Source organism: Vipera ursinii, assembly GCF_947247035.1.
Source record: "Vipera ursinii genome assembly, chromosome: 5".
Lineage (NCBI taxonomy): Eukaryota > Metazoa > Chordata > Lepidosauria > Squamata > Viperidae > Vipera > Vipera ursinii.
The window spans coordinates 5,560,280-5,584,798 of record NC_139518.1 but is presented as its reverse complement, the minus strand read 5'-3'; the positions used below and the strand labels follow the sequence as shown (position 1 = coordinate 5,584,798).

General features: G+C 42.5%; 2 protein-coding genes across 6 annotated transcripts in view; both read left to right on the top strand.

The window, feature by feature from the left end:
- LOC310641156 (cytochrome P450 2J5-like) overlaps positions 1-24,519 on the top strand; it is an 86,089-nt gene that overhangs the window by 18,973 nt on the left and 42,597 nt on the right. The window lies entirely within an intron of this gene.
- The window catches only part of LOC310641153 (cytochrome P450 2J2-like), a 34,833-nt gene that overhangs the window by 4,257 nt on the left and 6,057 nt on the right, over positions 1-24,519 (top strand). For all 5 annotated transcript variants that reach the window (XM_083363983.1, XM_083363980.1, XM_083363979.1 and 2 more), the window contains 7 exons: positions 2,477-2,639; positions 10,555-10,704; positions 10,901-11,061; positions 11,643-11,819; positions 17,571-17,712; positions 20,979-21,166; positions 21,650-21,791. In XM_083363983.1, the coding sequence (XP_083220109.1) occupies positions 2,567-2,639; positions 10,555-10,704; positions 10,901-11,061; positions 11,643-11,819; positions 17,571-17,712; positions 20,979-21,166; positions 21,650-21,791 (1,033 nt within the window). In that variant the 5' untranslated portion in view covers positions 2,477-2,566. The remainder of the gene's footprint in view (positions 1-2,476; positions 2,640-10,554; positions 10,705-10,900; positions 11,062-11,642; positions 11,820-17,570; positions 17,713-20,978; positions 21,167-21,649; positions 21,792-24,519) is intronic.

Sequence of the window (24,519 nt, the reverse complement as noted above, 5' to 3'; positions counted from 1 at the left end):
AGTTCAGGTCGGCCTGTTGGAAAAGATATGTCTTAAGGTCACGACGAAAGGACTGAAGGTCTGGGGCCATCCGGAGCTCCCAGGGTAGCTGATTCCACAAAGTAGGTGCTCCAACAGAGAAGGCCCTCCCCCTGGGGGTCGCCAGCCAACATTGTCTGGCCGACAGCACCCTGAGGAGGTCCTTCTGTGTGAGCACACAGGGCGATGGGAAATCATTCCTGGCAGCAGACGGTCCTGCAATTATCCCGGGCCTAAGCCACATTACTGCTATTGAGCAAGGTACCACCTATATCAGGGCTTTTCAACCAGTGGTATGGGTACCACCAGTGGTACATTAGCACCTGGCAGGTGGTACGCGACCATCCTAGAAAAGTGGTAGCAGGGGAGGGGAATGAGCTGAACCGGTGGTAGCATTGCACAAGCCTGAGCAAGAGGTGGCTGGAGCTGCAGGGCTGTCAGAGCTCAGCGGAAGTGCCAGGATCAGCGCCAGTTTCCATCTGGAACTCGGCGCTGATCCTGGCACTTCTGAGCCCAGAAGAAGTGTCAATCAGCTGGAATGTTGCAGCATCTCCAGGGTCTTGTGATTTACATTTAGATGGTTGGCAACTGATTCATATTTATGACAATCACAGTGTCCCAGGGTCATGTGAAGTGACCAAAATCTGCTGCAACCACCCAGCAGATGGGGGAGAATAAAACCGAAATGCTCCCCACCCCTGCTGCCAATCCTCAACAGAAATGCTCACAACAATGAAAACCTTGGATAGAAGGAAGAGCACCGCCAGGCAGGCAGACAGGTGTCTTGCTCAGCTGTGGCTTGGGGGGCACTTTTTTCAGTGTCATTGTAACTTCAAACAGTCACTGTGAACTGTTGTAAGTCAAAGATTACCTGAACTTCATCACTTTTTTCCTTTTTTTTGTGATCAAGTTTTTGACTCCTTGCTAGGCGACTGGTGGTACTCGGATGTTGCCATACCCTAAAAGTGGTACAATGGGTGAAAAGGTTGAAAAGCCCTGGTGTAGTCCATCTGGTCTAGGGTGGTCAGGTGCTCACTTACCATTTTCTTGCCTATCTTAACTTGTCTTTCTAATCTGTTTTTTAGGGTACTGTTTGATAGGTTGGACTGCTTTTTTCTGTTTTTTTCCCTTTGTGTAAAAATAGATGCAAAAAACGAGTTGAGTAGTTCTGCTTTCTCTCTGTTGCTTGTCACCTTCTTGTCACTTTCTCCCACTAATGGACCAATCATTTCCTTAACTTTTTTCTTCTTTTTTACATGCTGAAAGAAGTTTTTTTTGTTGTTGTTGTTGCAAGCCTTATTTCATTTTGAGCCTTAGCTTTCCTCACTTCATCTTTGCACACTCGGGCTATTTGCCGACATTGTGCCTTAGTTATGTGCCCCCTCTTTATACTTGTCTTGCCATCACTTTATACCGCTTGCCATCACTTGAGGCCGGATGCCACATGGCGCATTGTGCCGTTGCCGCTTCTCCCAATAGGACACTGCATGGTGCTTTGTGCCATTTCTACTCCTCCCAGCAGGACGCTGTGTGGCTCTATGGACCATTTCTGCAGCGGAAACAGCCCAAAGAGCCATGTGGCCTCCTGCCATAAGCAAAAGAAGTGGTCTGAAGTGCGTGAGCAACAGAAGTGGCCCAAAGCACGTGAGCAACAGATGCCTCCCAAATTACTGCGCAACTAGTGGAAGCAACTCAAAATGCTTCACAAGCAGAGGAAGCGTCCCAAAGTGAACAAGCAGAAAGCATCCAATAGCACTGTGCAAGCAACAGAAGTGGCCCAAAGCACTGTACAAGCAATGGAAGCGGCCCAAAGCACTGTGCAAGCAGCAGAAGTTGCCCCAAATGCTGTACAAGCAGCGGAAGCGGCCCAAATCACTGCACAAGCAGCAAAAGCAGCTCAAAGCATGCGAGCAACAGAAGCAGCCTGAATCACTGTGCAAGCAGTGGAAGCAGCCCGAAGAGCTGCATAAACAGCAGAAGCAGGCCGAAACACTGGGCAAGCAGTGCAAGCGGCCTGAAGTGCACATGCAGCGGGAGTGGCCCAAAGCACAGTACAGCATCCTGCTAGGAGGAGCAACAAAAGCATAATGCACCACATGGCGTCCGGCCACAAGTGGCAGTAAGCGGCCACAGAAGTCAAGTAGCAGTGCAGCAGGTGTCGGGGTGTGGAACCCCTGGTTGTGCTGGTCCTACAGGGTGCATGGGGCAGGTTCACCATGGCCACCTCCACCCTAGTTTGATTTTTAGGGGTGCTTCTCACCTAAAATTAGGGCTTAGTTTTGGTGTAGGGCTTATATTAGGCCCAGCCCCAAAAATCAAGCTAGGGCTTACTATCGGGCTGGGTCTAACTTTCAGGGAAACACAGTAAGAATTTAGGAAAGACTGTAGATGCCATATTAACTGTAAATAATCTATTTCATTTGATTATAACATTGCTCAACATTGATTCATTTCACAGCATGTAAAGCGATATGGAAATATATCCACTTTGTGGATTGGACCTCAACGTCTAGTAGTGCTGTCTGGATTCAAAACTGTTAAAGAGGGAATGACCAGCTTCCAAGAAGAATTTTTTGACCGAATAAACGATCCTTTAATGGCTCCTTTAGGGAAAGAAAAGGGTAAGTGCAAGTAGTAAGAAATTGTACATAAATAAGCATCACACTGTTATAATTTGTGGTAATATAATTCATAGCACGGGGGAAGGCTATGATTAATAGGCAAAAGAAAGATTCCTACTTGTGGGGGTTACCAAACCTCCCATTGCTGCAGAGGCCCCAGGCTGGGGTTCTCTGTGTCTGTGGGTCTGGAGGGCCTGGTAGGGGAATCCTGGGGCTGGAGGGCTGTCTGGTCTGCAGACAGGATTTTCCACTCACCCAAATTCTCAGTTGCAGTCGATCTGGTAGCTCTCCACCATTCTGCTTTTGAAGTCTTTGAGGGCGGCAAGGCAGTCTCGAGGCGTCTGGAGTCTCCGCTGCAGTGGTTCCAGACTGACAACCAGATAAGTTCTCCTAACTGCTTGGGTCCTCCCTGCAACTGGGAGTCCTGCAAAAACTCATCTTCCCATAGCATGCTGTCTGTTGCTTCCTCACCTGGGGTGTCAGTAGCTGCCAGGTCACTGTCTTCGATCAGTTTCTCTTTTCCCATGATGAAGATTTTCCACTGAATCTTTGCCAGTTTCTCTCAAGGCTAGAGACAGCGGCTGGGGCTCAGGATCCCCAGGTTGTTTGAAAATAAAGTTGATTTTGGCATGATGTCATGGTTCTGACTAATGAAACACATCAAAGAACCTTCAGCCATTGTTTATTCTAAAAAGTCTATAATAATGAGAACGAAGCATTGGCACTCATGGATGGGTTCCAAAATCTGAATTCTCCTCCCCTGAACACATCGTATCAAACACAATTCCCTCCCTTAATTTAAACGTCATAAATCACATTCTCCAATTAGCTTAAAATGCAAAGCTTCGCTTCCTTTCTATAGCGTGCCATTCCTTATTAAAAACATCTGGGTTAGCATTCTCCTCCCCCCAGCTTCATTTAATTCAGAGCAAAATAGTTTAGAGGGAAAGGCTGCCTCTTATATTGTCAAAGCAAAAACATCCAATGTTTGCAGTTTTGACAATATAATTCATAGCAACAGGGAAGGCTATGATTGATAGGTAAAAGAAAGATTGCTTACTGTACTTTAGACCAAATTATTATACATCTCCATAGCTTTCTATCTCATCTGTTATATTCATGCTTTGATTTAGACATTACTTCTTTTTCATTAAACACTTGATAGATATTAAAGCGAGTAGGAAATGAGCAAATCAGTGCAAGGCTATTCCAAAGGATTTGCATAGAAAAGCAAAATTTGCATAATTTTATGAATTCGTCATCTTTTTTAAAGTTAGAAGTGATCTGGCTTTTGGGCTGTGGACCGGTAATGCTCCATGGCCTGTTAAGAACTGGGACACACTGAAGCAGTGAAGCAGTTGAGGGATTCAGAATGCCGAGCCCTTCAGCTGAATTTCTTTCTATTCGGGGACCCTAAATGGGCTAGGAGCCACCCTGGAGAGGTGGCATGAAGGAGGGAAGTCCCAGGGACCTAGGAGACACGGCGGTCAACGGTCCAGGAGAAGCCTACCAGAAACCAACAGAAGAAAGACTAGCCTAACTTCTGAGTCTAGCCCAAGCTGCAAACAAAGGAAGTCAAAATATAAATGGGATAAAAAAAGTTCTACTTTAAGCTGATTGTAAACAGTGTGTTTGAATCTGGGTAAGAATATTGATTTTCTCTATCCTACCTTTTTCCTGAAGAAGAGAAGTCCCAAAAATAAAAGACCTCTGAGAGAAGAAGGAGGGAGTTTTCTTCCCCACCTTTTGGCTATTGGAAGTGGCGAATTTTACCCTTTAGGGAGGGAAAAGACTAGAAAGATCTGAAAAATGAACCAACGCTGACATCTACTGGTGGGCAAGGATTATTTGGGGACAAATGTCCATCTCTGACCTTCAAAGTTCTCAATAAACACAGCTGTGTAGATAAAGTAAGACTAACAAATCTGAGGCAATGAATACTTCACAAGAGGAAATATATGATAAGTGGCATTCCAAAGGACAATGATTTTAAACTACAAAGAAATACAGAACAACTTTGAAAGTATGAATAAACTTATCTCCAATTTAATTTTACTCCAAGAAATCTCTCAGGAAAATATAGCAGAGATGACTGAACATAATTCTGAGGATAGAGACTTAAAGATACTTTGGGGAAAGGGGAAATCAACTAAAATTAACATATGGAATATAGATTATAGAAATTAATTGTTAAAGATTGTTCTACAAATGTAACCCAGACAACACATTATTTACCAATTATTGAGTGATTTATGCTTGTCGCACAACAATTAACAGTCCGACCAGAGGAGGATGGACCGTGGTTCATTTGCATGGTCAATATCAGAGAAAAGAAATCCAAGGCATATTCTATAGTAAAACTTTTAATGAGAAAACAAAAGACCTAAACTGACTACATTCTCTCATCAGGCAGAAGAACAAAGTAAAGGTAGTAACTGTGGGAAACTTTTTCTAGGCATGCACACAAAACAGTTTAAAACCAAAACATGGCTGGACATAGCTGGATTCACTATGGTTACATGATAAGATAATAACACAGGTGCAGAGCAGAAAGAGATGTACAATTAGAAATGAGCGAAGCTGGCAAAACTAAAAAAACATGCAGTGACAATGCTTTGTTAAAAAATCAATAATATATATATTAAAAAAAAGAACTGGGCCACAGAAAGAGTGGGCGAGCAACTGCAGCTTTATTTGCGCATGGGTGGGATCTCGGTTGTGTGTGAAACCATCCCTCCCCCTTGGTGCATGGAAAAATTGTCTTCCACAAAACTGGCCCCAAGTGCCAGAAAGATGATAGATAGATAGATAGATAGATAGATAGATAGATAGATAGATAGATAGATAGATAGATAGATAGATAGATAGATAGATGATAGATAGATAGATGATAGATAGATAGAATGACAGACAGACAGAAAGAGACACAGAGAAAAAGAGAGATTGATAGAATACAGAGACACTGATAGATAATGATGATAGATAGATATATGAGGGCAATTTGGAAATAAGCCTCCATTTGGTTATCAATGACAGACACTCGCAATACAGAACTTTCATTATACACATTAGAAAACTACAACATTACATAATTTTTCAACATAATTGCCATTCAAATTGAGGCACTTGTCATAACATCTTACAAAGTTTGAAATTCCTTAGTAATAGTCACTTGGCACCAAATCTGGGCTATGGGGAGGGGTGATCAAAAACATCCCATCGGAACTGCTTCAAAAGTTCTTGGGTGCGTCTAGTGGTGTTCTAACTAACTAAATAAATAAATGGCTTGGGTCCGGATTATCTGAAGGAACACCTGCTGCCAACATTAACTCCCCATCATCCTGTGCGCTCCCACAGGGAGGGCCTTCTTAGGGTACCGCCGGTGAAGGATTGCCGGCGGGTGACTCCCAGAGAGAGGACCTTCTCTGTGGGTGCGCCTGCCCTTTGGAACCAACTTCCTATGGAACTTAGGACTGCCCCTGACCTCCGTTCATTTTGCCGGGACCTAAAAACTTGGCTCTTTGAGCTGTCTGGCCTAGACTGAGGGGTTTTTAATTGGGTTTTAAAGTTTTAACGGGCTTAAATTTAATTAATTGTTTAAAATTTATTATAACTTTTTTTTATTGAAAAGTTTTACAGTACATTTTATCTTTAACAATCCCCCCTCCCCCCACCCCTACCTAACCCTCCCTGTCCCTCCCTCCCCATTTCCCCCTCCCCCCCGACTTCCCAGAGCTAAGTACAAGGTATAAAAACAAAGAACAATCATAAACATCCATATGCTAACAACAATAAACTATTAATTCTATCGCTCTCTAGCTCATATAAGATAACTACAAGCAATATTAATATTACATATAAAAAGAAAAAGAAAAGAAAAAAGAAAGGAAGACTTATTCAAATGCTAAATGAAACTTTTTAGTCCCATATTTATTCTGGATATAATCAATCCATTTTTTCCACTCCATAATATAACGTTCTTGCGAATGATCTTTCAAGTAAGCTGAAATCTTTGCCATTTCCGCCAGGTCAGAAACCTTTAGAGTCCATTCTTCTATAGTCGGCAGTTCCTCCTTCTTCCAATATTGACCTATTAAGAGTCTTGCTGCTGTAATTAAATTCAACATCAACTTAGTGTCCACAACAGTAGCATCTGTAATTATACCCAACAAAAACAGTTGCGGACAAAACTTTATCCTTTGCTTGAAGATCTTCTGCATATTCCACCAAATTTTTATCCAAAAAGCCTTAACCTTTTTGCAGGTCCACCATATATGAAAATATGTTGCATCTTCGCCACCACACCTCCAACATTTTGGCTGATAGTTCGGATACATACTTGCAAGCTTTTTAGGATCTAAATGCCATCTATAAAACATTTTATAAAAGTTCTCTCTTAGGTTTTGGGCTTGTGTGAATTTTACGTTCCTCACCCAGATCTTTTCCCACGTGTCCATTGTAATAACTTCTTGAATATTCTGGGCCCATTTTATCATACAATCTTTAACAAGTTCTGTTTCTGAGTCAATTTCTATCAATGCAAGATATATCCGTTTGATATGTGCTGGACCCTGATTTCTAATTTGCTTTATCAAATTTTCATCAGTCATTGCAAAACCAATTTTCTGATCTTCTTTCCACCTGGCCCGTAACTGAGTATATTGAAACCAAGTTTGAACAATCTTCTCATCTCGCAAGAGGTTGTACGGCTTCAAACACCAGACATTTCTTTCCAAGCTTAAAATCTCCTTATACGTAGTCACATCATGTTTGAAGCCAACATTTATGTTTTCTATTGCGTGTTTTGGAATTGCCCACAACGGCATCTTGTAATCTAACTTATGTCTATACTTCTTCCAAACTCTCAACAATGCCTGTCTTAAAATATGCACTTTAAACACATTATCTACCTTCTTATCATACAACAAATATGCATGCCAGCCAAATAACAAGTCATAGCCCTCAAGATAAAATTTATTTTAACTTTTGTATTGTATGGTTTTAATTGCCCTGTAAACCGCCCTGAGTCCTATGGGAATAGGGTGGTATATAAGTCAAATTAATAATCATCATCATCATCATCATCATCATCATCATCATCATCATCATCATCACCACCACACCGGAAGTCAGCAGGCCCTGACAGTTGTTATGGATGGCTCGTCTGAGTTTTCGTAGACATCTGAACTGAGGGTTGACCCACGCTCCATGAACTTCACTAGCCATACTCCTTTGGCATCCAAGAATACTGTTGCCACAACCATTTTGGCAGACAATGTTTGTTGAGCTTTTGGGGGTTTCTTTCATGAGTGAGCATGACACCACACCATTGATGGCTGTTTGCTTTCGGCATTCAGGTATGATACCCAGGTCTCATTGCCGGTCACAATTCTGTTAAGAGATTGTTCTTCTTCCTCGGCATAATGCGTGAGAAAGTCCAAAGCAGAACCCAGATTTGGTGCTGAGTGACTACCACCTCTTCATTTCAAACCTTGTAAGACGTTATGACAAGTGCCTAATTTGAATGGTGATCATGTAAAAAAATAATGCAATATTGTAGTTTTCTAATGTATATAATAAAAGTTCTGTACCTGCGAGTGTCTGTCATAATGAAATGAAGATTTATTCCCAAATTGCCCTGGTAGATATGCTATAGTGGCATGTATATGTATATGTATATGTATATGTATATGTATATGTATATGTATATGTTTGTAGAGATAAAGGTAAAGGTAAAGGTTCCCCCGCACATGCGTGCTAGTTGCTTCCAACTCTAGGGGCCGGTGCTCATCTCTGTTTCAAAGCTGAAGAGCCAGCACTTGTCCAAGGACATCTCTGTGGTCATGTGGCCGGCATGACTAGACGCCAAAGGTGCATGGAATGCTGTTACTTTCCCACCATAGTGGTCCCTATTTTTCTACTTGCATTTTTACGTGCTTTCAAACTGATAGGTTGGCAGAAGCTGGGACGAGTAACACATGCTCACTCTGTTACGTGGCACCCGCCAAACTGCCAACCTTCTTATCAACAAGCTCAGCGTCCTAACCCACTGAGCCACCACGTCCCGTTATTTGTAGATATAGATATTCTAAAATTAATATGCTCACTTGCTACAATTCTTATGCTGCTATTCAATTTATATAGACTATCAACAACGTCATAACATTTTCTAACTGATATGTGTTTAATTTAAGAAAAATCCAAAATTTATGGTGAATTCTAAATTTAAGCAATTGGTTCCTTGGGGTTTAGAAAGCGCTCCTTTTTCAACGTATAACTTACTAATATCTTGATAAAACTGCAGTTCTGTATCTTCCTGATTTATCTCTTTGAGTTCATGAACTTTTCTAAGAATATTTTCCCTCAAGTGGGAATCAACAAACTTGATATATTCTGGGTTTTTCCACCTTGTGGCATGATTTCAAAAAGACTATGGCTGATTTCCTTGTGATATTAATAAAGCCCAGAAAATACCGTATTTTCCGGCGTATAAGATGACCCGGCGTATAAGACGACCCCCGACTTTTAAGAAGATTTTCAAGGTTTTTCGTCTTATACGCCGGAAAATACTTACATGCCCTGCCCTCCCTGTCCATCACAGAGGAGGCGAAGGCCCGACTGGCCCTGCCGGCCCTCCCACTGCTCCCGCGCTTCTGCCGGCCCCCGAGGCGCAGCATTTCCCGGGTGGCAGGCAGTGCCGGAGGGGCCGGCGCCCCTCCTGCTTCCCCCCCAGGCCTTGAACTTCTCCCATTGGGCGGAGGGCAGGGCAGCTCCGCCTGCAGCCTCTTTTTTAGAACTCATGTGCCGCTTCCCTCTCACTGTCGGCCGAGGCGCGCTTGGCCCGGGCTCCCGGTCCCTCTTCCTGGCCGGCTTCCCGCCCTGCCCCTCATGGAGCTGGACTGGGCGTGCAGCCTCTTGGTGTGGCTGCTTTTCCTGGGTAGCCTGGTGGTGCGGCTCCTGCGCTCGGACCTCTTGCTGAGCCGGCGGCTGCTGCTGCGCGTGGGGCTGCTGGCCGTCCTGCAGGCGCTGGGCCAGGCCGTCCTGCTGCTGCCCCTCAGTGTCGCACTCAAGGCGGCTGCCTGCTGGCTCGTCTCGGCCAGCACCGCCCGGCGGAAGCACATCCCCACAGGGGGGAGAGCGGTGCTGGTGACAGGTGAGTCCGGTGGGCGCGAGGCCCTCCCCTCGGGCCAAGAGCCAACAGGCAGCGCCGCCTTCGCGTGGGGAGAGCCGCCCGACGCTCCCGCCCAGCCATGTCCTGGAGATAGCTCGGTTGCGCGGGGCGGCCCGGCTTTGCAAGAACGGGGACGCTCGACTGATTTGTTTTTTTTCCGGCGTATAAGACGACCCGGCGTATAAGACGACCCCCCAACTTTTGAGAAGATTTTCATGGGTTAAAAAGTCGTCTTATACACCAGAAAATACGGTAATCATTCTGTTATGTGGCAATGAAGCTACATTGTTTTGTCTGACACCCTGCATTCAAATTTTTCATCCAGAAGATTATTTTGAGTCTTTTTTTTAATACAAGAATGCTGGACATTTACAAATGGACTATCAACAATTTCATGCACTTCTTTAGACATTTTCTTAATTTGTTTATTCATACTAAAACTATTACTTTGCTTGCTATATTATTTTGTACCCTTAGACGTTGCACTTATCTTTGAAATATATCATTCACCAGTTCCTTAATTTGAAATTGTTTTTTAAATAAAAAAATGGTTGTTTTTTATACTACATAAATATGTCAGGTAAAGACACATCTGGCTGGCTTTTCTTATAACATTTTGTTAACTTATTTGGTATTCTCTCCAGAAATCCAGAGAGATATTTGGCAACAACTAGACCTAACTGGTTTTTTTTTTAACATGAATGTTATCAGGAATCATTATTCACTGTCTGCTGATGTCCACAGGAATTATTTTTTCCAGTGGCCACACCTGGAAACAGCAGAGACACTTTGGCATCACTGCTCTGCGGAAGCTGGGCCTGGGGAAGAAAAGCATTGAGCGTCAGATAGAAGATGCAGCTCAGACATTGGTGGAGATCTTTAGACAAACAAAAGGTATGCATTTTGGGGTAATCATAATGGCTCAAGTCCTTGCTTGCAGAAATCTTTTCCATTCTGAGTAGTTTGAATAAAAGCAATGCATTCGATTTGATTTTTCTATTTTTGAAACAATTGATCCCCAGTTGTCTTCCTTCATCCACTCAGAAGTCTTGTTCCTTAAAAATTCATTATCAAATATCTTCATTTGCAGGACAGCCATTTGACCCTTCATTCCCTGTACTAAATGTAGTTTCTAATATTATATGTGCTTTGAATTTTGGACATCCATTTGCTCTTGAAGATGAAAACTTCCAGAAGTTAATTCAAGCCCTTAATTTTCTTTTTAATTTCACTGGTAACATTTTCCACTTGGTAAGTCATGTTTTCTATTAAATAGACAAAGCTTCCCAAACCAAGAGTTTGAAACTACTCTCTGTCCAATCATACCTGGAGCAGGTATTTATATGCACTGTATAGCCAGTAGAACATTTGTTAAAATGTTGAGACCCAAGTACTGTGTGATAGGATGAGCTCTCATTCCTTCATCAGTTCCTGCCTGCCTAGCAGTTTGAAAGCATGCCAATACAAGTAGATAAATAGGTACCACTTCAGTGGGAAGGTAACTGTGTACCATGCATCTCAGCATATAGTCATGCCACCACATGACTCTGAAAGCTTCTTTTGACAATATTGGCTGTCTTGGCTAGGATATAGAGATGAACACCACCCCCAGATTCAAACATGACTAGACAGGGGGAGCCTAACCTATGTTACTTTAACTGTGACTTATAGAGGTATCTTCTGCCTTTTTAATTTTAATACTGTATCTTTTATTTTTAAACACATAAATACAACAAATAAATAAACAAATAAAATTGTGAGAGTGAAGTGTTGAGAATCTTCTGTAACTCTGGTATATAAATAGATAACATTACCTCTTCTGTTTTTATTAGATTTGTCATGAGTTCCCACAATTAATGAACTACCTCCCAGGCCCTCACAAGAAAGCCCTGGCTTCTAGGGAGCTTATCCTGTCCTTCGCAAAGCAGGAAATAGAGAAACACAAGGAATTTCACGCTCTACATGAGCCACAGGATTTCATTGATTACTATCTTCTTCAGATGGAGAAGGTATGGATTTATTGTACTTCAACATATGGGCAAGGAACTATAAGTAAAGAAGAGGAGCTACTAGTTTTGTTTTCCTTGGAGGGTTTTTTTCCCCATTCAGCTCCCATTTTGAATTTAACCCAGCCTAAATGTTGAAAGAAAAATCTCCATCAGGGTCCAGTCCAAGCCGGAAACAAACAAAATGGAGATGGCTTTAGAAAGAAGTTTGTAGTTTATTGAAGAGCAGAACCACAAGACATGAGGCTCTGGAGTAGCTGACCACACGTAGCTGGGAGTGGTGGGTTTTTATACCTTCTTGGGCTTTTGAGGTTGTTTCCTATTCCTGTGGCATGACCTTTGATCTGAGCTTCAGTGTGCCTTTCTGGTATTCTGATGGTGATGGGGTATGCAGATTTTAGGGGTCTTTGTCTTTCTAATCTCATCAGCTTCTAGCTTCATGGCTCCAACCTTTCTGAATAGGTTTATAACATCTGCATTTCTAAAAGGTGGTTTCCTGAATTTCTACTGGGGGCTATTAAGAAAAACTGGGCCTGCTTTTCTGCCTTTAAGATCCTTTGGCGAAATATATATATTTTAATATCTTTTAATATAATATATCTTTTAATATTCCCTAAATATTTCTTCCCCTTCATGGATTACTGCCTTGTCGTGGCGAAGGGGCTTGCGTAATTCAATGAAGCTATGAGCTATGCCGTGCAGGGCCACCCAAGACGGACAGGTCATAGTCGAGAGTTCTGACAAAACGTGATCCACTGGAGAAGGAAATGGCAACCCACTCCAGTATCTTTGCCATGAAAACCCTATGGACAGTACCAAAAGGCAAAACGATATGACGCTGGAAGATGAGCCCCTCAGGTCGGAAGGCGTCCAATATGCTACTGGGGAAGAGCAGAGGGCTAGTACTAGTAGCGCCAGAAAGAATGAAGCGACTGGGCCAAAGCCGAAAGGACGCTCAGCTGTGGATGTGTCTGGTGGTGAAAGGAAAGTCCGATGCTGTAAAGATTTTTTCTCCATAGGAACCTGGAATGTAAGATCCATGAATCAAGGAAAGCTGGACGTGGTCAAACAAGAGATGACAAGACTGAACATCGACATCTTAGGTATCAGCGAACTAAAATGGACAGGAATGGGTGAATTTAATTCAGATGACCATCAGGTATACTACTGCGGACAAGAATCCCTCAGAAGAAATGGAGTAGCCTTCATAGTCAATAAAAGAGTAGGAAAAGCAATACTGGGATACAATCCTCAAAATGACAGAATGATCTCAGTTCGAATCCAAGGCAAACCATTCAATATCATAGTAGTCCAAGTCTATGCCCCAACCACCAGTGCTGAAGAGGATGAAATTGACCGGTTCTACGAAGCCCTACAGCACCTTATAGAACTAACACCAAAAAATGATGTCCTTATCATCATGGGGGATTGGAATGCTAAAGTAGGAAGCCAAAAGATAACTGGAATAACAGGCAAGTTTGGCCTTGGAGTACAAAATGAAGCAGGGCACAGGCTGATAGAATTTTGTCAAGAGAATACGATGGTCATAGCAAACACTCTTTTCCAACAACCCAAGAGACGGCTCTACACATGGACATCACCAGACGGTCAACACAGAAATCAGATTGACTATATGCTCTGCAGCCAAAGATGGAGAAGCTCTATACAGTCAGTAAAAACAAGACCAGGAGCTGACTGTGGCTCAGACCATGAGCTTCTCCTTGCAAAGTTTAGGCTCAAACTGAAGAAAGTAGGGAAAAGCACTAGGCCACTCAGGTATGAATTAAATCATATCCCTGTTGAATATACAGTAGAGGTGACAAATAGATTTAAGGAATTAGATCTGATAGACAGAGTGCCTGAAGAACTATGGACAGAGGTTCGTGACATTGTACAACAGGTAGCAACCAAAACCATCCCAAAGAAAAAGAAATGCAAGAAAGCAAAATGGCTGTCTGAGGAAGCTTTGCAAATAGCTGAGGAAAGGAGGGAAGCGAAAGGCAAGGGAGAAAAACATAGATATGCCCAATTGAATGCAGAATTCCAGAGAATAGCTAGAAGAGATAAGAATGCCTTCTTAAATGAACAGTGCAAAGAAATAGAAGAAAACAATAGAATAGGGAGGACCAGAGATCTTTTCAAGAAAATTGGAGAGATGAAGGGAACGTTTAATGCAAAAATGGGCATGATAAAGGACCAAAATGGCAGGGACCTAACAGAGGCAGAAGAGATTAAGAAGAGGTGGCAAAATTACACAGAAGAACTATACAAGAATGAGCTTAACGTCCCTGATAATCACAATGAGGTGGTCACTGACCTCAAGCCAGACATCCTAGAATGTGAAGTGAAGTGGGCCTTAGAAAAGCTGAGCAACAACAAAGCTAGTGGAGGTGACAGTATTCCAGCTGAGCTATTCAAAATCTTAAAAGACAGTGCAGTAAAAGTGCTACACTCAATTTGCCAGCAAATTTGGAAAACTCAACAGTGGCCACAGGATTGGAAAAGATCAGTTTACATTCCAATTCCAAAGAAAGGCAGTGCCAAAGAATGTTCAAACTATCGCACCATTGCACTCATTTCTCATGCTAGTAAAGTCATGCTTAAAATCCTACAAGCTAGACTCCAGCAGTATGTGGATCGAGAACTACCAGAAGTACAGGCAGGATTTCGAAGAGGCAGAGGAACTAGAGATCAAATTGCCAACATACGCTGGATCATGGAGAAAGCTAGGGAGTTCCAGAAAAACATCTACTTCTGCTTCATTGACTATGCTAAAGCCTTTGATTGTGTGGATCATAACAAACTGTGGCAAGTTCTTAAAGAGATGGGAGTACCAGACCATCTTATTTGTCTCTTGAGAAACCTATATGCGGGTCAAGAAGCAACAGTGAGAACTGGACACGGAACCACTGATTGGTTCAAAATTGGGAAAGGAGTCCGGCAAGGCTGTATACTGTCGCCCTGCCTATTTAACTTATATGCAGAGCACATCATGAGAAAGGCAGGGCTAGATGAATCAAAAGTTGGAATTAAGATTGCCGGAAGAAATATCAACAACCTAAGATACGCAGATGATACCACTCTAATGGCAGAAAGTGAAGAAGAACTAAAGAGCCTCTTATTGCGGGTGAAGAAGGAGAGTGCAAAACTTGGGTTGAAACTTAACATTAAGAAAACCAAGATCATGGCATCTGGCCCTCTCAATTCCTGGCAAATAGATGGGGAAGAAATGGAAGTAGTGACAGATTTTATTTTCCTGGGCTCCAAGATCACTGCAGATGGGGACTGTAGCCAAGAAATTAAAAGACGCTTGCTCCTGGGGAGAAAAGCCATGGCAAATCTAGACAGCACACTAAAAAGCAGAGACATCACCCTGTCAACAAAAGTGCGTATAGTCAAGGCTATGGTCTTCCCAGTTGCAATATATGGCAGTGAAAGTTGGACCATAAGAAAGGCTGAGCGCCAAAGAATTGAGGCCTTTGAACTATGGTGCTGGAGAAGACTCCTGCGAGTCACTTGGACTGCAAGGCGATCAAACCGGTCAGTCCTAGAGGAGATCAATCCTGACTGCTCTTTAGAAGGCCAGATCCTGAAGCTAAAACTCAAATACTTTGGCCACCTAATGAGAAGGAAGGACTCACTGGAGAAGAGCCTAATGCTGGGAAAGATCGAGGGCAATAGAAGAAGGGGACGACAGAGAATGAGGTGGCTGGATGGAGTCACTGAAGCAGTAGGCATGAGCTTAAATGGACTCCAGAAGATGGTAGAGGACAGGAAGGCCTGGAGGAACGTTGTCCATAGGGTCGCGATGGGTCGGACACGACTTCGCAGCTAACAACAACAAAATATTTCTTTCTGGGGGGGTTGATGTCCTCCCACTTAAATTCCAGATGCTTCTAAGTAAGAGCTGTATTGCACCTCTTCAGCATCATACCATTCCCCTTTTGTCTAAAGAAGTTTGACTAAGAAGGAAAAGAATTAGCAAGGATTTTTGATTAATTCATACTTAAATGAATACTTTCCATGAAGTGATTAGAAAAGGACAGATACTTTCACAGCCTTGACAATAAGTAAAAGTGTAAAACAGTTTGAGACAAGGAAAATAGGTCCCCTTCCCCAATGTTTTCAGAGAAAGATCCAGAATGATGTTTTCTAAAAGCAACTTTTATTGATTTGAACTGAGTCACTTCATTTACTTTGTATTCCAACAGTGTGGGGTGTACCATTGGCCTGGTCACCACATTCAAGATATGCACCCTTCTTAATATTGTGCTCCATTCCTAAACCATTTAAGCAGATTTTCTACCTCTGTACAATTGGTTCAAGGATGGTTCATTTTTCACTCACTTTCCTGATATCATCAGTATATAGTAGCATCCGTGAGTGTTATAATTGTAAGTTTCTGGTTACAGTATTCATATTGAGTAAAAAGAACAACATTGAACCATTGTGGATGGAAAAGAAGTAGATCATATGGTTGTTGTTGTTAGTTGCGAAGTCATGTCTGACCCATCACGAACCCATGGACAATGTTCCTCCAGGCCTTCCTGTCCTCTACCATCTTCTGGAGTCCCTTTAAGCTCATGCCTACTGCTTCAGTGACTCCATCCAGCCACCTCATTCTCTGTCATCCCCTTCTTCTCTTGTCTTTCCCAACATTAGGCTCTTCTCCAGTGAGTTCTTCCTTCTCATTAGGTGGGCAAAGTATTTGAGTTTCAACTTCAGGATCTGGCCTGCTAAAGAGCAGTCAGAGTTCATCTCCTCTAGGCCTGATCGGTTTGATCGCCCTGCAGTCAAAGGGACTCGCAGGAGTCTTCTCCAGCACCATAGTTCAAAGGTATCAATTCTTTAGCGCTCAGCCTTTCTTATGGTCCAACTTTCACAGCCATACATTGCAATTGGGAAGACCATAGCCTTGAATATTAGCACTTTTGTTGGCAGGGTATCATATGGTACTTGATCATATGGTACTTGGTATCAAGAGCGTAAGGGACGCAGTGGCTTAGTGGGTTAAGACGCTGAGCTTGTCGATCAGAAGATTGGCAGTTTGGTGGGTCAAATCCCGAGTGCCACATAACAGAGTGAGCACCTGTTACTCGTCCCAGCTTCTGCCAACCTAGCAGTTCGAAAGCACATAAAAATGCAAGTAGAAAAATAGGGACCACTACGGTGGGAAGGTAACAGCGCTCCGTGCGCCTTTGGCGTCTAGTCATGCCGGCCACATGACCACGGAGATGTCCTCGGACAAGCGCTGGCTCTTCGGCTTTGAAACGGAGATGAGCACTGGCCCCTAGAGTTGGAAACGACTAACCTTTACCTTTTTTTATCAAGAGCATGCGAAGTATTAGTGCTGCTTTATACTGCACTGCTGAGACCACATTTGGAATATTACATCCAGTTTTGGTCACCATGATGCAAAAAGATGTTGAGACCCTAGAAAAAGTGCAGAAAAAAGCAACAAAGATGATTAGGGAACTGGAGGCTAAAACATATAAAGAACAGTTGCAGGAACTGGGTATATTTAATTTAATGGAGAGAAGGACTGGGGTGACATGCATTTATTATTATTTATTCACTAAATTGTAATTGTAATTGGGTACTGTAATTATAGACTTCTGGGTACATTGTCCACACTGAATATAAAGAGCAATGGTGAGAGTTTTATTCCCACGACTTGCAACACGGAGGGAAAGATAACTACACAAAACTTGCATAGAATTTATTGTAATTTTCGCTTTCCATTTTAAACTTCAGAGCAGGAATGATCCCGATTCGACCTACAGTGAAGAGAACCTGCTTCAGTGTATTTGGGATTTTTTTGCTGCTGGGATAGACTCGACCTTGGCTACTCTGCTGTGGGCACTGCTCCTCTTGACCAATCATCCTGATATCCAAGGTGAGACAGACATGGGTGGGTGGAACGACGGTCACTCTCAGGTTTTAAAACACAGAGAAATATTTGAAATACTGAATGATTGAACTGAATCTATTCTTTGTAGATTCTTGACTCTATAACCAGAAGCATGAAGTTAGTAGGTTTAAAGAAAAACAAAGAATGTACATACAGAGATTCTTCTTTGAATCCTCAGTAAAATATTGAGTGAGGAACTAAAAACAGGAAATCAGTACAAATCTGAAACATTTAACACACTTCAAATGCAGAAATTTACCAAAGTTTTTAGACATGTTACTTGTTTTCATCTTAAATTGCATATAGAAGACCAAATTACAGTAGGATAATGAATATAGGAAAAAAAATCAAGAGGATGGACATGAGGTGATGTACAATGTGAAGCTCCCTGCCATGAATAGAAGGGATGTTAGGATTGTGGGGGGGGGAGTGATTATACTGCAGCTTCAGATGAAACAGATTATATGGATCCCTTTCAGTCAGGTTTCAGATCTGGTCATGGGACATCAAAAGGATTAGCTGTAGTTGTAGATGAGCTCTGTGGGGAGCAAGGTGGGGTTGGTACATCTATCCTCGCTCGTCTTGACTCTTGGTGCCCTTTGATACCATCAACCAGGATTTCCTTGGGCCTGCTGCAAGAATAGGGCTGGATTGTTTAGTGTGGTCTTACCACTGCAGTGTAAGGTAGGACTATCATGTCAGCTGCTACGTTACTTTTGTTTGTACCTCACTACCATGCGATGACAGTCTGCCATGAATGCTGGGGAGGATGGTTGGGTGGGAGAATCCTTGGGGGGGAAATGAAAGTAACTGCTTTATCTTCCCAAGATGCTGCCTCAAGGTCAGGCGAATGGGAAAAAAAGGCAACTGCATGGTTCAGTTCTTTTCTTCAAGGCCAGTTCCAATTGATGGTGATAGGGGCAACAGGTCCAGCTCATGGCTATTCCTTTTTGGTGTGCCTCAGGGCTCCCTACTCTCCATTCCTTTTTAACGTCTTCATGAAACATCTTCATCCAACACCATGGGATGAGGTATCATCAATTTTCCCATGATATTCAATTTTGCATCTCCTTCCTTTGTGACCCAAGTGATGTGACAGTAACTGTGAGAGATGTTCTACTGGAGCACTACTTAAGTATGAGGCAGCAGTGTGCTGCAGCTGACAAAACAAGCAATCCTAGATTACATCAACAGAGTCAATAGCATCAAGACAAGAAGGAGTGATTTGTCAGATCTGCCACCATGTAAACCTCTAAATAGAAATGAACCTTGGCTCCCTGAGAAAGGTATAGTTTTATTAGTTGTCAAGTATATTGCCATAATGCATAGCCAGAACTGAGAATCTTTACCAAAATCCCTAAGTTCAACTTTTCCCACCTGTGTTCTTAGCCCCTACCTGTACTCTTTATACACTTATGATTGTGTATCATCTGACCCATCCACTGCGATAATCAAGTTCGCAGATGATACAACTGTGGTGGGTCTTATTACAGGTGGGGATGAGACAGCATATAGGGCGGAGGTACAAAAACTATCCATATGGTGTAGTAACAACAACTTGTACCTAAACATCGGCAAGACGAAAGAGATGGTGTTAGACTTCCGGAGAAAAAAGGAGGAACCTGCCCCACTTTACATCGGGGAGAACTGTGTAGAGAGAGTTTCCTCCTTTAAATTTCTGGGAGTCTACCTCTGTGAAGATCTGACCTGGAAAGTTAACACAACTCAGAGGCTTCACTTTCTTAGGGTCTTGCGGAAGAACAGGGTAGAACAACAGCTAATGACCCTCTTTTAGCGGTCTACTATAGAGAGCGTCCTCTCGTATGGTATTGTGGTTTGGTATGGTGGTCTGACAGCCGCAGATAGGAAAATATTACAGAGGGTAGTGAGCACAGCACAAGACATTGTGGGCTGTTCCCTGACACCACTGGATGACATCGCCAGGGCTCGTTGCCTTGGAAGAGTGAGGAAGATTCTCAGGGATGACTCACACCCTGGACAGTATCTCTTTACTCTCCTACCATCCGGTAGGAGATATAGGAATATAGCCAGCCGTATCAACAGGCTGAAAAACAGCTTTTATCCGTGGGCTGTTAGGCTTTTAAATGGGACATAATCTTATGCAGAATTGACTTGGGAGGCCGGTGTGTGGTGTAGTTGGTTCACATAGTGTGGTGGGATGGAGGGTTTGTTGTCACTGTGTGTTGGGGGGAGAGAGCACGGGGGGAGGCTCAGCTAATCTCAATGTACACATGTTGTACTTTGACAATAAAGGTTTATTTATTTATTTATTATTTATTACCTGCCTCCCATGATTCCCCATGGCCAATCAGGTTCATGTGAGATGTGTAGGTTGGCATGCAGCTGCCTTCTTTTCCCTGTCAGGTGACCTTGAGGCAGCATCTCAGGAAGATACAGTTGTTACTTTCATTTCCCTCCAAGCATTCCCTCTCCCAACCATCCTCCCCAGCATTCATGGCGAACTGTCATTGCATGGTAGCCAGGCCCAAGCAAGCATAAGGTGGCAGCTGACATGAGAGTCTTACTTTATATTGCCATAGTGAGAACACACTTAGAATACAACAACCATTTCTGGTCACTATGATACAAAAAGATGTTGAGGTCTTGGAAATGTGCAGAGAAGAGCAACAAAAATGATAAAGGGTCCGGGGGCTAAATCATAGGACAAATGGTTGGGAGAGCTAGATATGCGTAGCCTACTGAAGGGAAGTATTGAGGGGCATGATAATTCTCTTACAGTACATGAGAGGCTCTTACAAAGAAGAGAGGATTGAGAAATTCTCTAGGGCAGGCATGCTGGCTGAGGAATTCTGGGAGTTGAAGTCCACAAGTCATAAAAGAACCAAGTTTGAAGACCCCTGCTCTAGAGCATCAGAGGGACAAGGCATAATATATAGAAGCTTATCTAAGAGAGATCCAACCTCAAAGTAAGGAAAAGTTTCCTGTGAGGAAGAACAATTAATCGGTAGGAATGTCTTACCTCTGGAAGTTGTGGTTGCTCCATGATTAGAGTTTTTGAATGGGATTATTTAGGGCTCCTGCCTTGAGCAGAGGTTGGACTATAAGACTTCCAAAGTCCCTCCCAGTCATATGATTCTAGGAAAACATTACAATTAATGCCCTAAATGCTATTCCAAGTCCTAAAGTTCTATTGAGGATTAAAATGTGGAAACAAATAAAGAAAACACAATATTGAAAATGAACCACCTATTTCTATCATTGTTTTCCAGAGAAAGTCAAGCGGGAGATTGAAGATGTGTTTGGCTTATCAGGGTCAATTTCCTATCAGGATCGGAAGAATCTGCCTTACACCAATGCTGTGATTCATGAAATGCAGCGTGTAAAATATATCTTGCTAATTGGGGTTCCCAGGCAAAGTACAAAGGATGTAAAGATGAGGGGTTACCTTATTCCAAAGGTGAGAAACACGGTCAGGCTGCATTCCAGTAGCCCAACATGGAAGTAAAAGCAGACTATGGACTTTGACAGAAGATCTCTGTTCAGGAACTGCCAAAGTACCGGTAGTCATGCAAAGCCGAATTGGGAAGAATAGCAAACTTTTGTGGGGAATGGATGATGTGTTTAGCAGCTGTCAGAGTTTAAGGCTTAGAACCATAAATTACATTTTCTATTTATTGTAAGAAGATGATAATATTAAGTCAGAACTGAAATGTGTCACCATGTTTCTTATTTATTGGGGCAATCTGGATTGATAAGGACAGTTCTCTGTTTTAATGGGAGGGGGGAAAGAAGCAGCCACTCCTCTCAGAAACTGCTTTGGAAATGAACAAATAGGGGTCCATAAAGGCAAGTGAAAACCAAATGCTTCATCAATATTATTTGAATTTTTTTGCCCATTTCCTTATGAAACTGTTCTATTTAATCCTTTTTTTTTTTACAGAGGACCGTTATTATTGCAGACCTGCGCTCTGTTCTTCTTGACCCAGAACAATGGGAGACACCTGAAGAATTCAACCCAAATCACTTTTTAGATAAGGATGGGAAGTTCATTGAACGAGAAGCGTTTCTGCCCTTCGGAATAGGTATGTTCATGAGCCTAAAGCAATTCATAATTTATAGTTTACCACCACCACCACCACTAAAATCATGGATTCTGAAATCATCATGGTCTGAACAGAAAATCAAGGAATCTGAATTCCTTCCTGTTTCAAAACTCTGAGAATATGAAGTTCTCCTTAGGTTACAGGGTTTAAATGACGAAGAAATACTAGTTATAATTACATTCTAATCAGTGGAGTTTTATAAGAAATATACAAGTTTACACAATTATCTTAGTTTTTTATAGTCACAAGTGCTTAAAATATTATCAGCAACATATTGTTTGGGTTTCAATGTCTAATTTACTAATATGTATCAAGTTCCTTTCTCTACCTCATTTTTCTAGCCAATTATAAAAAGTATCCCATGTTCTCCCCTTCATGGATTACTGCCTTGTCGTGGCGAAGGGGCTTGCGTAATTCAATGAAGCTATGAGCTATGCCGTGCAGGGCCACCCAAGACGGACAGGTCATAGCAGAGAGTTCTGACAAAACGTGATCCACTGGAGAAGGAAATGGCAACCCACTCCAGTATCTTTGCCATGAAAACCCTATGGACAGTACCAAAAGGCAAAACGATATGACGCTGGAAGATGAGCCCCTCAGGTCGGAAGGCGTCCAATATGCTACTGGGGAAGAGCAGAGGGCTAGTACTAGTAGCGCCAGAAAGAATGAAGTGACTGGGCCAAAGCCGAAAGGACGCTCAGCTGTGGATGTGTCTGGTGGTGAAAGGAAAGTCCGATGCTGTAAAGATTTTTTCTCCATAGGAACCTGGAATGTAAGATCCATGAATCAAGGAAAGCTGGACGTGGTCAAACAAGAGATGACAAGACTGAACATTGACATCTTAGGTATCAGCGAACTAAAATGGACAGGAATGGGTGAATTTAATTCAGATGACCATCAGGTATACTACTGTGGGCAAGAATCCTTCAGAAGAAATGGAGTAGCCTTCATAGTCAATAAAAGAGTAGGAAAAGCAATACTGGGATACAATCCTCAAAATGACAGAATGATCTCAGTTCGAATCCAAGGGAAACCATTCAATATCACAGTAGTCCAAGTCTATGCCCCAACCACCAGTGCTGAAGAGGATGAAATTGACCAGTTCTATGAAGCACTACAGCACCTTATAGAACTAACACCAAAAAATGATGTTCTTATCATCGTGGGGGATTGGAATGCTAAAGTAGGAAGCCAATAGATAACTGGAATAACAGGCAAGTTTGGCCTTGGAGTGCAAAATGAAGCAGGGCACAGGCTGATAGAATTCTGTCAAGAGAATACGATGGTCATAGCAAACACTCTTTTCCAACAACCCAAGAGACGGCTCTACACATGGACATCACCAGACGGTCAACACAGAAATCAGATTGACTATATGCTCTGCAGCCAAAGATGGAGAAGCTCTATACAGTCAGTAAAAACAAGACCAGGAGCTGACTGTGGCTCAGACCATGAGCTTCTCCTTGCAAAGTTTAGGCTTAAACTGAAGAAAGTAAGGAAAAGCACTAGGCCAGTCAGGTATGAATTAAATCATATCCCTGTTGAATATACAGTAGAGGTGACAAATAGATTTAAGGAATTAGATCTGATAGACAGAGTGCCTGAAGAACTATGGACAGAGGTTCGTGACATTGTACAACAGGTAGCAACCAAAACCATCCCAAAGAAAAAGAAATGCAAGAAAGCAAAATGGCTGTCTGAGGAAGCTTTGCAAATAGCTGAGGAAAGGAGGGAAGCGAAAGGCAAGGGAGAAAAAGAAAGATACACCCAATTGAATGCAGAATTCCAGAGAATAGCTAGAAGAGATAAGAATGCCTTCTTAAATGAACAGTGCAAAGAAATAGAAGAAAACAATAGAATAGGGAGGACCAGAGATCTTTTCAAGAAAATTGGAGAAATGAAGGGAACGTTTAATGCAAAAATGGGCATGATAAAGGACCAAAATGGCAGGGACCTAACAGAGGCAGAAGAGATTAAGAAGAGGTGGCAAAATTACACAGAAGAACTATACAAGAATGAGCTTAACGTCCCTGATAATCACAATGAGGTGGTCACTGACCTCGAGCCAGACATCCTAGAATGTGAAGTGAAGTGGGCCTTAGAAAAGCTGAGCAACAACAAAGCTAGTGGAGGTGACAGTATTCCAGCTGAGCTATTCAAAATCTTAAAAGACAATGCAGTAAAAGTGCTACACTCAATTTGCCAGCAAATTTGGAAAACTCAACAGTGGCCGCAGGATTGGAAAAGATCAGTTTACATTCCAATTCCTAAGAAAGGCAGTGCCAAAGAATGTTCAAACTATCGCACCATTGCACTCATTTCTCATGCTAGTAAAGTCATGCTTAAAATCCTACAAGCTAGACTTCAGCAGTATGTGGATCGAGAACTACCAGAAGTGCAGGCAGGATTTCGAAGAGGCAGAGGAACTAGAGATCAAATTGCCAACATACGCTGGATCATGGAGAAAGCTAGGGAGTTCCAGAAAAACATCTACTTCTGCTTCATTGACTATGCTAAAGCCTTTGATTGTGTGGATCATAACAAACTGTGGCAAGTTCTTAAAGAGATGGCAGTACCAGACCATCTTATTGGTCTCTTGAGAAACCTATATGCGGGTCAAGAAGCAACAGTGAGAACTGGACACGGAACCACTGATTGGTTCAAAATTGGGAAAGGAGTCCGGCAAGGCTGTATACTGTCGCCCTGC